At 36.1% G+C, this 14,600-nt stretch overlaps 1 protein-coding gene across 1 annotated transcript; it reads right to left on the reverse strand.

Moving 5' to 3' along the window:
- Positions 1-2,480: 2,480 nt before the first annotated feature.
- LOC108208856 (transcriptional activator DEMETER) lies at positions 2,481-14,399 on the reverse strand. The gene is made up of 20 exons (XM_017379432.2): positions 14,260-14,399; positions 12,752-13,663; positions 10,423-12,165; positions 9,971-10,330; positions 9,504-9,594; positions 8,171-9,416; positions 7,968-8,047; positions 7,693-7,777; positions 7,525-7,616; positions 7,370-7,438; positions 7,207-7,243; positions 7,013-7,095; positions 5,135-5,581; positions 4,680-4,716; positions 4,493-4,550; positions 4,251-4,390; positions 4,081-4,146; positions 3,751-3,865; positions 3,633-3,671; positions 2,481-2,807 (listed from the first exon to the last, which is right to left on the reverse strand). Exons 2-20 carry the CDS (start codon positions 13,530-13,532, stop codon positions 2,704-2,706), a joined length of 5,673 nt encoding a protein of 1,890 aa, XP_017234921.1. The 5' UTR covers positions 13,533-13,663; positions 14,260-14,399; the 3' UTR covers positions 2,481-2,703.
- Between the last annotated feature and the right edge of the window lie 201 nt (positions 14,400-14,600).

Here is a 14,600-nt window from a genome sequence, read left to right on the forward strand (position 1 = left end):
ATTAGCCATCTCCTCTTTTGAGGTTTGAGATTGAATACTTATATAAGATTGTTATATTGTGTTATAAATATGAAAACTGAAAAAGAATATGGATACCCAGAGGGTGAGAAATAATACTCCGAAGCATGGGTGGAGTTCCAAAGCCAACATGTGGACGGCTCCTCCTAATGGGAGTTATAAGCTGAATGTTGATGCTTCGGTTGCAACTGATGCCCTCATCTTTCTCGGTGAGACTGATAAATTTGAGTTCATGGAAGAACTGAAGAAGTGTTTTACAGGGAACAACTTCAAGGTTTAGTGGTATGGTTCTGACTTCTGAGTTCCGTTCAATGAAGCTATAGATGTGGGTTTTGCCATGTTAGTAAGGCTCAAGTTTGCTTGTAAGTAGAAACGTGACACTACTGCTTTGAATGAAGCATTTCAATTTTGGAAACTGGTGTACGGGGACTTCACTGCAACTCTTTATGCATAGTATAACGGAAAATATATTATGACTGTAAATTTGTCCAAAGCAAGATATGAATTCCAATATGAAAGCCAACTCATAGCAAAATGCATTAGCAAAGGAAAAAAAGAGTTGTATGTCACCAAAAAATGCTATAACCATAACCATTTTGAATATGCTTATAGTATGATATTCAAAAATTTAATGGTTAACGGGAATCAAAATCTCAAACAATATTTTGGTGTTTGGATTAGTAGATGTTTTATATAGAATGAGAATCTTAATTCCACTTGATGATAAATTATTCTTTACATAATTTTTGAATTACTTATTCTCATACCCCTCGTCTCCGGTTTTTAATCTTATTCTCACTCATCATAGAAACACCCTAAAATGTGTGGGTCACAAATACAACGAAAATGCGTTTTCAAATGAAATTTGCTCTTGTCACATACACAAGGAGAATGCATTCTTCAAATGAAATTTTCCTTATAGATGTGTAGGTCACACACAGAAGGAGAATGCGTTCTTCAAATGAAATTTTGCACATTCATTTTCCGGCTATCATGGCGAAAACAAATCTACCAAAGTTTATGACATCCCTTACGATTATGATTGTCTCTATGCTCTTTATGTGTCTACTTCAACGTAATCTACCAAATTTTATTATTGAATTTTATATTGATTCGTTGAGGTTGATATAAGTACATGGATCAATTTCATCAAAAGCAGTTTGAGCTATCGACCGCAATTGCAATCCTATATAAATCCTTATTACTGAATCAAAACTCTTGAAAATCGGACAGATCTAAAGTCCTGAACATTGAATCACACAAACTCTCACAAAGAGAGAATAAACAAACTCGAATAAATAGGGAACAAAGCTCATCCACAAAAATTTTTATCAAACAATATAATCTTGAAAGATAGAAATCCTTACTTGGTGAAGAGTATTATTGAAAAAAATAAGAACAAAGCAATGAAAATTATTGACTTGAAGCTTTCAACCAGTAAAAATTGATGGAAGCTCCTGACGGCGGCTAGGAAAAGAATAAGAGATTTGAAATTATTTTTTTTAGGGTTTTTATCAATATTATTAAATATTTTTTTAAATTGAATCAATTTTAATATTGATAAACTACTTTTTTATTATTTCCCAATCAACTAATATATATATATATATATATATATATATATATATATATATATTGCAAGTGCACGATATCTGTCGTAAACATATGCTACCAAGTACGTGTCAAATCCACTTGGGTCTTAAAACATTTTTTGTTTTAAAAGTTTGTCCAAGCGTAAATCGTGATTGTAAATTTATTTGAAGCAAAATATGAATTTTAGTATACAAACCAAGTTATATCATCATAAAAGTCATAACCATGACAAACATAGAAACTATAACATGACAACACATATGCAAATATAACGCTATATCATCATAAAAGCTATAACACCATGCTATATCATTATGGAAGGTATAACATAATGCTATATCATCGTAACAACTATAACATCGCTTTATATCATCATAGAAGGTTTAACATTACCCATCCCGAATATGCGTATTTCTCAACAAAAAAAAATCTTTTGAATATGCATATTCAAATTTAAGATGTGTATGTCACATACACATATGGAGAATGCTTTCTTCAAATGAAATTTTGAACATTCATTTTCCCGCCATCAAAGGAAAAACCAATGTAACCAAAGTTTTAGGACATCCTTGACGGCTATGATAACTAAGATGTATTCTTTTCCCTTTGTGAACAAGGGACAGCTTATTGTTTTTCTGATGCATAAATCATTGTCTCTATGCTCTGTGCCTACTTCAACTTGTATGCCAAGTTGCCAATAGATTCAGGTTACTGTATAATGGTTAATGCCTCATATCTCAGTCAACTGTTTCTTCTTGTCCTCCCTATGACTTTCAGTAACCTGGAAAATCGGCTGATCCTCATATCTCACTCAATTTTTCCACTTTTCATCCCTAGAACCTGAAAAAATTGGCCCATATGCAAGCATGAGCAGAAACCATCACAACATGATTGTACCCAAACTATCATAACATGATTGCATCCAAACTATTCATAAACTTTTTTTCTAGGTACCTAGCTAGAAAACTAAAACAACTTCCTGCCGGCTAAGTTACATAATCTCAAGATAAAACTGTATTAAAAGCAGTGATGATCATTGATCAACTCTCATCGGCAGTTTTTCCCATTAGCAAGGCCTTTGTGCAATCTCCTCTACTTTTTAGCCTTGGCTAACTTGCTTGCAGGAAAGTGCAATCTGGCCATAAGAGGCCGAGGCGCCCTTTGTTTATGGTCAAAACCTCTCACACAGACAAATCCTGCAAGTAAACATCCAAATTATCTCTGTCAGTAAAAAATGCATAAAACAATGCAAAAGATGCATCAACGACAAGTAAAATATTGATCAACTATGTTATGGTATTGACGGTTAGGTTTTTCTTAATTTTTTTCTTCTTCGTTTTTAATACAACTTGTTTTGCATACTGCCTTCTTTCTATCTGTTAAGGGAGATCTATTTATGATGTTACTTTCACACTTTACACAAAGAACATAAACCATAATATTGCGGCATTTAATTTGGCAACATTTGTAATAAACTAATAATATATGCTACTTTCTCTAAAATTTCAAGTGACCTATACTCACACAAACATATAGAGCTCTTTTTTTATATGAAAAATAGCAATCATAACATTCAGAGTTTTAAATACATATCGATAGCTATGCCCTATCACGATGGAAGATGGTCTTGGACTCAAAGGAAACAGGTAATTTTGTAAGTTGCTGATAGAAGCTTGTCCTAGGTGATAGCCAAGTTCCATCACTTGGGCTTCTACTATATGTCTGGAAGACTTGAACGGCCTAATGAAAAGGGGTTATGAACCTGCCATGTCTTGGGGAATTCGGATTAGGAATATTTCTTATGAAAAAGATATGTTGTCTGGAAGATTCTTAAACATATATGTTTCCTAATGTTTATTTTAAAGCGATGGCTAAGAAAGTTGAAGCCTTTAATCATGTAAAGACCACACAACAGCCTAAGTTTGTCATGGGTACATTCAAGAGTTTTTTTTCCCAAATAATCTCGAATGAAGGGAAAAGAAATCAAACATAAAAACTAAATGTCAAGCAACACACTGTACCTCTCCAGAAGCAATATTGAATATCCTCTGTAGGTAGTCCTGGCAACATCAAGATATATTTTAGTCATATGCAAGTTTGATAAAACAAACATCAAATTTTGGTTATAGAAATAATCACCTTTAAAAATTGATGTTACCGAGGTTCCAAAGTAAACTGTTCGTCTCGTCAAGTTCCATATCAGTGACCTCGGAACAGCAATTGGATTTAGACTGGATTCATGATCAGCAAACATCTGCACCATATTAGATTTGTCACAAATTATATTATTTAAAACCAGGACTTGTAATTGTGGGTGACTAAGCTTGATTTGTATCCATTTGAAGTGGGCACTGATTCTGTGCTTTAAAGCAGCATATTTCCCTTTATCAAGTGTTACTGCTCTAGAGATAAATATCACAATTATGGTTCTCTTTCATATGAAAGCTATTAAAGAACCATGAAACTTACCTCATTAACTTGAAAGTATGTCCCATTTAACGGAAAGCTCCCTCTCATTGCTGTTCTACATGGTATCTGTCACGTAGTATCAGAGTTAATAGCAAAGAGTATAAGACAATGGGTGTATATTATGCCGCAAGTGAAGGTGACTAGTTTTCCTAATTTCAGAAATCACATACCAGAAGTGTCCCCCTAACTATTTTCGAATTTGCTTCTCTTGTACTATTGCATGAAAAGCATGTGTCATCATTGCACAATTGACCTGATTCATGGGTTTCACATCTTCTTTCCGGAGGTTGAACTGAATCTGCTGTTTCACCTGTCAGTTGGGAGAATAATAAGAATGCAGTTTAACTCTATGAACCATAATGTCTAAGATAGAGGTTTAGGTTTACATATTTGATGGATGTCTTATTCTTACCTGGTGTCCATATAGCTAGAAGATACGGACTTGGATCATCAGGTTCACGTGGATCCAACTGATTATGTTACAATGTCAAGGTTAATTATCAAGAAAGTAGCAGATTTTGTAGGAAATATAAGAGTTGTGTCACTCCCTCTGTGTGGTATTTCTTATGTATTTACAGAAATTTATGACATCAACTTACCCCTTCCAAAAGAGGGTGTGAATCTGGAAGTTCATACCTGTAAAAGAAACATCTATCTACATAAGTACAGGACGACATTTCTAGTTTGTATAGATATGTTCACATGACTTAGTAGCAGTTTTTGTCTATTTAAAATTTTCTTCACAAGCATCAGATATATATATATATCATGGGACTAGCTAACATCGAGTTGATTTTTTACAACTAATACAAAGAAACAATGTCAATAGTTTCTAAACTTCAATTTTAATTTAACAAAAATTACTTTTTTTCAAAAAACATATTAAAATTACTCAAGTCTAACATGCGTACTAAATCGCTTGAACTTGTATGGATCTTTATTGCCATTTGAAAACCTAATTAGTAACAAAATTGTGCCTTAAGGGTCAAGTCAATCTCTTCACATGTAGACTATACCATATATAATGAAGTTTAGCAGAGAGAAAGAAACTTACACTTGGTGCTCTGTCCGAAGACGACTTACATTCTTCAATTTAGGTGTTGGGATTGAAGCAGCTTCTGGATTCAAAGCAACAAGAGCTCTCGACATATCACCATCTTGAAGTTCCATGTTATCTTGCATATAGTTCTGTAGATTTAAAGTAAATTCTTCAAGGTTGAGTTTGATTGTAGGTATCTCGTCTGGATCTTCACCAAATGCATCCTCAATATCACTTTCTACTAATTCTATCACTTCTTGCTCTGGCGTTGATGGTTCCTCGACAATAGGTTCATACTTTTTGGTTAGCAAACCGGCATCATTGCTTTGGTCTTGTACACCTTCAAGTAATTGGACAGGTTTGATTGCTGCTAGAGGATCCCTACCAGTGCTATCAGTTGTAACTGGAACATCAAAATTGACTAAACCTTTCTCTTCAGGCCCCGGGAGGGCAAGTCTTGCACTGTAGAAAACAAAGTAAACAAAGCATGTTCATTATAGAATAAAGAATAGGGAACTACTTTTAAACTATTTTACTTCTTATTTAAAAGTTACATATTGATATTCTATATTATGAGGTGAATCGTGAGTCGTGTTGTGGTGAAGTTGCATATTGACACTTTATATTATATTATATTATTGTGAAGTGAATTACCCTCTAGTGGTCATGGTTGGAACATTATGTTATATAAACTATTTCCAAATGAAGTATTTCTCAATTAGGAATAAAATCTTAATTTAATGTTATACAGGTTTAATCTTATATTACTGTATAGAGTATGTTACACTAACAAAATTTCATCAATCACCATCGTCAACGTGTTTTAAACTATGTAACCAAAACCATTAATTGCTTCCATTCTTTTAGAACTGAATCACATTGTTATGTCACAAATTCTAACATTGCAAATTGTAAAATGTTCTCAAAATGTATATTAATGTTTGTTACATCGGTAAGATGAGACGGTATGAAAATGTATATATCAATCATTTTTGAATCGGTAAGACGATAAGATGAGGGGGCTAGCCAAAAATGATAAAAGTCACTCAAAACATAATAAAAACAATTAATAACGGTTCATGTTACAAATTCATATCAAATTCAAACACATATACAAACCATCATAAATTTCACAAAAGATTGAAAAATAAATGAATTTGAATCGAATTTGAAATTTTATTTGCCCTCATACCATGATCATCTTTCAAAATTTCAATAAACAAGTAGTCTCGCCGCTATTGCAGTGCAGACGGTTTTGGTGTATTACTCAAACTCGCATCGAAGATTTTAAGGTATTTTCTCCTTCCTAACCCCTTATTTCACTCTCGTTCTCTTCTTTCTTTTTTCAACAGTGGCACAGGTGAAAAGGGTTTGCAAATTTCGGTTGATTAAATCAACCAAAACGTAATCACTTTCCTCCTTTTTCACCCAGTTCAACTTTCGTTCAAGAGTCGAGTTACCAAAGGGTTATAGTGAATCACTCGATTTGTCAACATTGACGACTCAAGCCAGGCGACTTGCCCATATCTCATATCGCCTAGTTAGGTCTCTACTCGATCTCAAACTTATGATTATTAATATTTTTCATCCTTTTAGATTGGAAATTATAAATGATTTTCCCAAGAGATTGCAAAATGTTAAGTTATATAAGGATAGGTTATATAGGGTTTATATAGTTACAGAGCGCCAAACAAGCATTGGGATCTTGATACTAGAATACATTTGACACAAATATAACATTTATTTACAAAGACCACTTGAAATATATAAGTTTTTACTTGTGTTCATAGGCCAAGGGTTTGGAGCATTAAGAAATGAGTGAATTTATGCTGCCACACACTTTTTGTAGTAAACATTTAAGTCAAATTTTCAGGACTAGAAAAGATTGTGTACCTTGCAAAAGCACTTGCGAAATGCCTACACTCGCCTCTCATTGGACAAGCATTACAGTTTGGCTTACTCTTTGTACAGAATACCTGAACCAAAGGAAAATTAATTTGATGCTAAAGCTGTCCTTATTTAAATTTATATTGCCAAGAGTCCGCATACTTTTGCATATTCCCGTTACAATAGACTGGATAATATACCTTTCCAAATGTAATCATCTGGTAGTGTAGCTCATACCTGTAGTTAGACAGATATCAGTCCATAAGTGTTTGCCAGAATGTAAACAGGTATCAGATGATCTTAAAGAAATCTAGATGTCTCTTATGTTGACGTGATAAATATATGCAACAGCTGCAAACTTACAAAGTTTGTTGATCCAGCTTGCAAAGTCTAGGCCATAAGTATTTTTGAATGGACTCCAGAATTGGGTACCTGAGAAGCACCAGATAAACATTATAATAAAACACAAATATCATAAATATATGATTAAGATTGGAAAAACAGTTTTTAGTACATACAATTCTAGTAGATGAAGTTGGAGTGACTCGGGTAATGGTTGCAAAGGAACCCATCCAAGTCTTACAGCTATCCGTCCAACATTTGTGTCAACCTAAACAAACAGTTGCAATGAGCATCCCCTTCCTGTATCAAATCTAGAAATGCTATTATGTTGGTATTAGACTTACTGGAAAAGCAAGTTGATGAAGTGTTAACAGGCGTACACACTCTACACTTTTCAGCCCCAATCCTCGAACGCTTAGTAGATAATCCCTACAAAGCATATTATAATTTTTCTAAGCAGAAATGCAAATGCGGACTCTAACAAGGACTCCAACAATGTAGCGTATAGTCATTCAGCAGATGTCAAAATGTAATCAACTACCTAATGAGCACAAAAGAAAAGCATGCGCCACAATACAAATAGTTTTTACATCCCGTTTGTTAAAGTAGAATATCTTACTTTGCTTTGTCCCCAGGAACATCTCGCAACCATTCCAGGTCAATACTTCCATGGTCGTTGACCAGACGATCAAGGAAATCCTGTATGATGGGACCATAATGGTTATTCAGTACCAGTGTATAGTACTATATTGTACATGATACATGTGTTTGTGTGTGTGTGTACACGCCAACTTACTCCAGACACTGAATTCTCAGTTATACCTTGATTCGCTCTGCCAACATGTTGTTCATTCCACGTTCCCTGATAGCATCAGATATCTCATTAACATTTGCACGCCTCATTGCTTCATAGTCCAGAGAATCCATTGTATCCTTGCTTCTTTCTCTTTTACCGTTAAGCTGAGCATCCTTTCTCAAGTAATCCCAGTCAATCTTAATCTTTGTTCCTGCCTCACCCTTTCCCTTCCTTGCACGTGAGACATTCGTTGATGTCCCACTTAATGGAATGACAGATGAATTGTTTTCCATATTTGTGTTAGATCCAAATGTATTATCTGATATCTTCTGTGTTTGCTGTCCATTTATTTCTATTGTGTTGTTTGCAGCTGGCGTTAATTCCGAATGCAAGTTCTTGAAGTTTCCGAGTTCATGCGTATTGGAGTGGGGACAGTCTTCTTGTTGTACAGAACTAATCTGTGTAGGTTGAATGCCTGAAAATCCGAATGAGCTCCGATTTGCTTGGACACTCGGCCCTCCAATCTGTAGCTCTGGTGATTTACCTTCTACCGTGTCTCTCGTATATCTTTCCAAAAGGTTTGCACCATCTGTCTTGGTGTTAATTGTATGTGTTGTTGGAAAACATGGAAGGGTTTCATCTCCTGGTAATCCAAACTTGCGACTATCATTTGCAATGGACTTGGGTGTCAGGTTCAACTGAATATCTCTGGAAGAGAAAGCTGGTCCGCGGAGAATGTGAGAATTTGTTTGGCAAGGATATATAGCAGGGCCATTAAGATAACCGTGTCTCCCCAATATCGGATCTTCCGATTGTTCATGCCGCTGTGTAGAGCACCCCGAGCTACTGTTTGAATGATTATTGATACCATTTTGCGATGTCACTTCGGTCTGCAACACTGTCTTTAAAGGACTGCTGTTGACGACGGAATTGTAGCCACATTCTTGAAATCCTGCCATTGAATGTGATCTTGGATTGGAAATAATCTCTTCTCGTGAGGCTTGAAAGTTGAAAGACTCATAGTAGTTTCGTGACAAGTTGATTTCCGCATCAGATTTCCTGTTAAAGTCACTTGCTACATTGGCCTTATATGACGGCAGATTATCAAAGTAGTCTGATGGTATATAGGAAGGAAGATTGAGAATGGGCTGTTTTTCAATTTCTTCGTGACATTTGATACTGCCACCAGACTCTAATACTTGGATATCTGGTTCTTCTGCAAAACCATCTGACTGAAGGGGAAATCTTGCTACTAGAGACATGAACGCAGAGCTGCATAGGGTCCAAAGAGAATTCTGGAATCATCATGTGTCTAAAGTTGCGTATATTTATGATAAAAATGACTAAATCTTTAATTACCTTGAAAGATGGTCAGAAACATTTTGAGTAAGGAACACTCCAATTACTGAGTCAACCACAGATCCTTTCCACCGTGAGAATCGTCTATCACCTGGAAGCAGAAAAATAAAAGATGTTACAGTTATGATTCATATACCTGGACCCAGGTGATGAAAATTCGGGACAAGTAGATGTGTCATGAAGTACTGAACTACTGCATGCAAGCCCTTATATACAGAGAAAGTTTACACGACAGCCACTAGGTATAACATCGTTCTCTACAAGATATACAGAACATTTGTGATCACATTGACTGAAATAGGTTTTTGTCTCCTGCTTATGCCTAGAAAGCTAAGTTTTAAAGTGAAATCCACAGGTGGATGCTACAGCAATAGTGTTAGAGGACAGCATGAGTTTGCTCCACTCAAGTATTATATGCAGTAATCTGATTACTACAAAGGATAAAGACAATAGATGCAACAGATCACCTTGAACGAGATGCATGCGAGCGATGAACGAGTCTGCTCGCCCACGGAACACTTCCCTTTCCCCTTCCCACCATTTTTCTTTATCCTTATCTGTTGCTTCTGCACTTTCACTTCCTTCGATTCCCATCAATAGTTTCCAAATTCTATCAGTTTCTGGATCAAGATCCACTTTAGGTCGTGGCTTGCGCTTTTTGATATCATATTGCTCGTATGGAACAATTGTACTGCTTCCGTTGTATGGAACAAGTGCATGTTGCTCCTGCTCAACCTCTTCATTTATCTTAATGTTGATAAGAAGAGATTCAAGTCGCAAGGTGATTTCTTCAATCAAATTTGACATTTTCGGCTTCCGCGGTTTGCCTGCATTAAGGAGCAGATAATATTAGAATCATAGGAAAGACAATATTAAGTATTTGTGGAAGGTACACAAAGTTTTCTTTAAAAATTCGTACTTCGTGCTTTCTGAGGTGTTGGCTTATAGGCTTTCTTCGCCTGATTATGCTCCTGTAAAAGCATTTTCTCTGCTCTACCTGACCCTTGCTTTAACGGGGATGGCTTCAATATCTGCTTACTTGTTGACATGTGGGGATTATAGCCTACAATTGCTTGCTGGGAGTCACTTGTAGATACATTATACTGATACACGTGTTCTGTCGTTCGTGCTCCGGGGGCATGTAGAGGTATTGAAGCCTGTTGCTTCTGGTAAATTTGTTGCCCTGTAACGGGTGTCCTCGGTGTCCCATTAACTAAACCATCAAGCTTCTTAAAACTCTTATCACTTTCAAAGCCAGAGTTCAGTGATCTACAATTTATTTCAGAACTACCACTGTTCACATACATTCTAACTTGGTCCCGTTCAACTTGTCCCGGCCTATATAGCGAAGAATTTGTTGGGGATTGCATGCTAGATATATTAACATGAAGTCCATTACTGGTGTTCAACCTCTTCTGGGTTCCCGAAGTAACTGTGCCAATATTGCTGGTGTTGCCATTTATGTTTTTCAAACCAGAATTTCCCAGGCTCAAAAATGGAGGAATCATCAGATTCTGATTGTGGGGATGCATCTCCTGAACAGTATAACAATGAGATCTCTTGCAACCTCTGTTTTCATTCCAGCTGGCCATGTCTGTCATAACAAGTTGGGTGGATGGCTGTCTGTAAACATCTGCCTGAAAGGCATCCTGGCTGATTTCCTCTCTCTGACTTTGTTCAGGTACCTGAATATATCCATTTTTCAAGCCACTTTGACCTGGAGCTGCATTTCTCATGTTCAAATTCCTTGCAAAATTATGGTCTTTTCTCTGCTCAGCTAGTGGTCTGAGTTGAGATGGCATTTGACCATTGGAGTGAAAAAGGCCAAAAGTGCTAGCAGTTTGCTGGTTTTTTTCAATTAATTCTTTCTGCTGCCTTGATTGCTCCATCTGAAAACTGGACGTTCTAGACATACTGTCAATCACAGTACAAGTTTCTTTGTCCTCCGCATCCACGTTCAAATTGAACGGCTTTTTATTTTCTTGATATCTTCCCACCTGATGACTGTCTAGCATCTTCTGACTTGCATCTCCGGTACTACTTTCTAAATCAAAATTCAGTGCTCTTCTGCATGATTTTGATATAGGCTCAAAAGCAGAAGACCTGACCTCGTTTACAACATCCTTCTGACTTTCTACGGTCTTGATATTCTTTTTGCGGACATACTTTCTCTTTCCGGAGGGAGTGCCATTAGAAACTTCAGTTTTTGGAGGAGCGGACTTTGGTACTTTTTTGGGTTTGCCTTCTCTTACGACCTTTGGCCTGTGCTTTCTCTTTTTTGGCGTTTTTTGGTCTGGTGTCTTGTTCAGGTCCAGCCCATGTTCCTCTATCTCGTTAAGAATATTTGCTTCCTTTAGTGGGGTTGAAATGGCTGCAGATGCTGCATCCACAATGACTTGTGAGAATTCATTAGTAGTGTTCTCATTTTCTCCGCTAGAAGACGACACTGCATGCCACTGCTTGTCTTTTTCTTGACTTGAGCATTCATCTATTGAGACGTTTAATCTCGTGGAAGGGGTTTGGTGATCCAACTGCTTTCGCTGATCAGGTGTTACAGGTGCAAAAGGGAAGGAACTGGCTACACTTAACTCTGCATTAGCAATCCCTGGTCTTGGTGGTGAGTTTTGATTATAGTTGGTCTGGTAAGCCTCATGATATCCATCTGCAAATAACAAAATTTTGATCAGTATTGACTCATAATAAATGTTTGCTTACAATAAAAGAAAAGGAAAGCGATTTATATTTTTGAAAAGACATAGTATTGACTGTATGTAGACAATGGAAAAGCCTGCAGTGATTCTACACAAAAAGATTACATAAAAACATCAACACAAGAGCTTCCATTGTAGTTCTCGTTGCTCTTGAAAGACAATATATAAAGTATTATATAAAAATATACAATCAATTAATTGATTGTACTATTTGAGTTCAATAAAAGATTCAAAAGGAAATGACGAGCTGCAAGGGGTTTAAACATAGTTGTATAGCATCAGCTGGTCTGCGTAGTTCTATAAACTTAAGTCACTTTGGCTGAATTCACTCACATGACTGGAGATCAAATCTACATCATCTACATTAGGTTTAAATGAAAATAGGTGTTCTTTTACTAGTAATACTTTTCAGTTTTACATAAAAATCTTGCCATTCGGTATCTATTTTACATGCAAGCAAGCAATAGAAGCTCAGGGATTATAAAACAGATTTAAAGTTCTCATATATAAAGAAATTGACAATTTTTAAGTACTTACTATTGTGCATCTGCAATAAAAGCCTTTGATTCGAACCCATGGGGTATTTCTGTTTTCCAAACATAGTAGCCTCGTGTTGCATACAGTTGCTTCGCACTTGTGTATTGCTTCCCATTTGTGTACTTAAAGTATTAAGCCTCTGATTAGAACCTGAGATGGAATGTTGTCTATCAAGCATCAAACTAGTAGCCTCGAGCTCTGTCCAATTGCTTGCTACTTGTGTAGATACATTAGAATCTGTACATCTCAAGGAATGTTGTCTATCGAGCATCAAATTGGTAGACTCAAGCTCTCTCCAGTTGCCTGCGACTTGTGTACGTGCATTGGATTCCACATGTCTGATTGAGATTTGACCATTGTTACGTTGCCCACTGGACAAAACATAATTTTCTTTGGTCCTGATTCCAATTACTTCTGCTGCTCTATTATTACAGCTTCCTGCACTGTCATTGCTGAAGTTCTGCACATAAGCATCAGCATTTCTGTTTAGATGTTGGTCTGCTGCTGTTACAACATCAAAAAGATCGAAATCTCTTCTGTTGATGCTCGTTACTGAGCTTGGATTCGGAGTCTGAATTGCAACATCATGATTCAAGATCTCACTGTACATTCCGAGCAAATCTTGCCAGGTTCCAATTCTCTGATTTCCTGGCATGTCAACTGGCACAGGAGCAGATCTAGGCAGAATCAGTTTCCCAGGCGGTGTCAACGAAAACCAAGAATCCCCATTTTGCACAATGTCATTCTTTTGTGCAATTGGGGATCCCCTCCCATAATTCATATTGCCGTCCACCCTATCCACAATCTCAACACAGTTTACTCAAATAATTTCCGCTACAAAATTACTCCGGCCAATAACCAAATTTCACAGCAACACGAAATCTCCACACCTCACCTTTTCATCCTCCAAACCTACCATGTCAAAACAACAATCAATACTCATTACCAAAACCACAACCTAATACCATAACATCTGAAAGAACACGGATATTAATAAACACACACGTGTGCGTAATTCTATCAATTTTCACAAATTAGTTACATATATTTCATGTGGGAAACAGCACATCACAGAATCTGTACAATCAATGTAAGCAAAATCCACATAATTGAAAAACCAAAAAATTCCCAAATCCACTCCAAACCCATCTAAATTTACTAATCAAAAACAAAAACCCAAATGATAATCTCAAAAATAAAGCCCATTCAATAAATAAAACCCCCACAATCAGAAACAAAATCAACAAAGAAGATCACAACTAGTACAACAACCTGGTAAATCTGAGTAAATTAAATCAACATAACAAACAAAACCCACATATAATCTGTAAAGAATATCTGCATGCGATTTTGTAACAAAATGCATATCACACATTAATTACACACACATCTCTCCTTATGGGTCATTCTCTTTCTTCTTCTGGAGCAAATTAAACCAAAACAATCAATTAAATCATTATCAAATTTATAAAAAATATTAATAAAATGTAAATTTCAGCTGAGCTCACCGATCCCTATTGATGCCGGAGAGTGATTGAGTCAATGACGGAGATAGCCGAGTCAGTGTTTTCGAAGAATGTGTAAATGTGTAGAGAGAGGAGAGAGAGAAACACAGAAAAGTAGATAGAACCTTGCTTTTTAATGTGTTATATGCTTATAATAATATATATATGCACAATTCGTTTTGTGTACATACATTTCTTTTACATGCTGCTTCCGAGTACCCGACAGGGTGGAAAGCAAACTAAACCAAACATACTCACTATATCCATCTCGTAAAACTCATAAATGTTGTTATAATTATGAACTTTACTATGTTCCTGTATTACATGGAACTGTTGACTATAAT

This window comes from Daucus carota, chromosome 2, assembly GCF_001625215.2.
Source record: "Daucus carota subsp. sativus chromosome 2, DH1 v3.0, whole genome shotgun sequence".
Taxonomy (NCBI): Eukaryota; Viridiplantae; Streptophyta; class Magnoliopsida; order Apiales; family Apiaceae; genus Daucus; species Daucus carota.

Bases quoted from the DNA above. Each gene is read 5' to 3' on its own strand.
- LOC108208856 (XM_017379432.2), bottom strand. From the start codon at position 13,532: ATGAATTATGGGAGGGGATCCCCAATTGCACAAAAGAATGACATTGTG. The intron at 9,595-9,970 runs GTGATCTGTTGC...TTCTGCTTCCAG, and splicing joins TCGCATGCATCTCGTTCAAG to GTGATAGACGATTCTCACGG. The intron at 2,808-3,632 runs GTACAGTGTGTT...GTTTACTTGCAG, and splicing joins TCAATATTGCTTCTGGAGAG to GATTTGTCTGTGTGAGAGGT.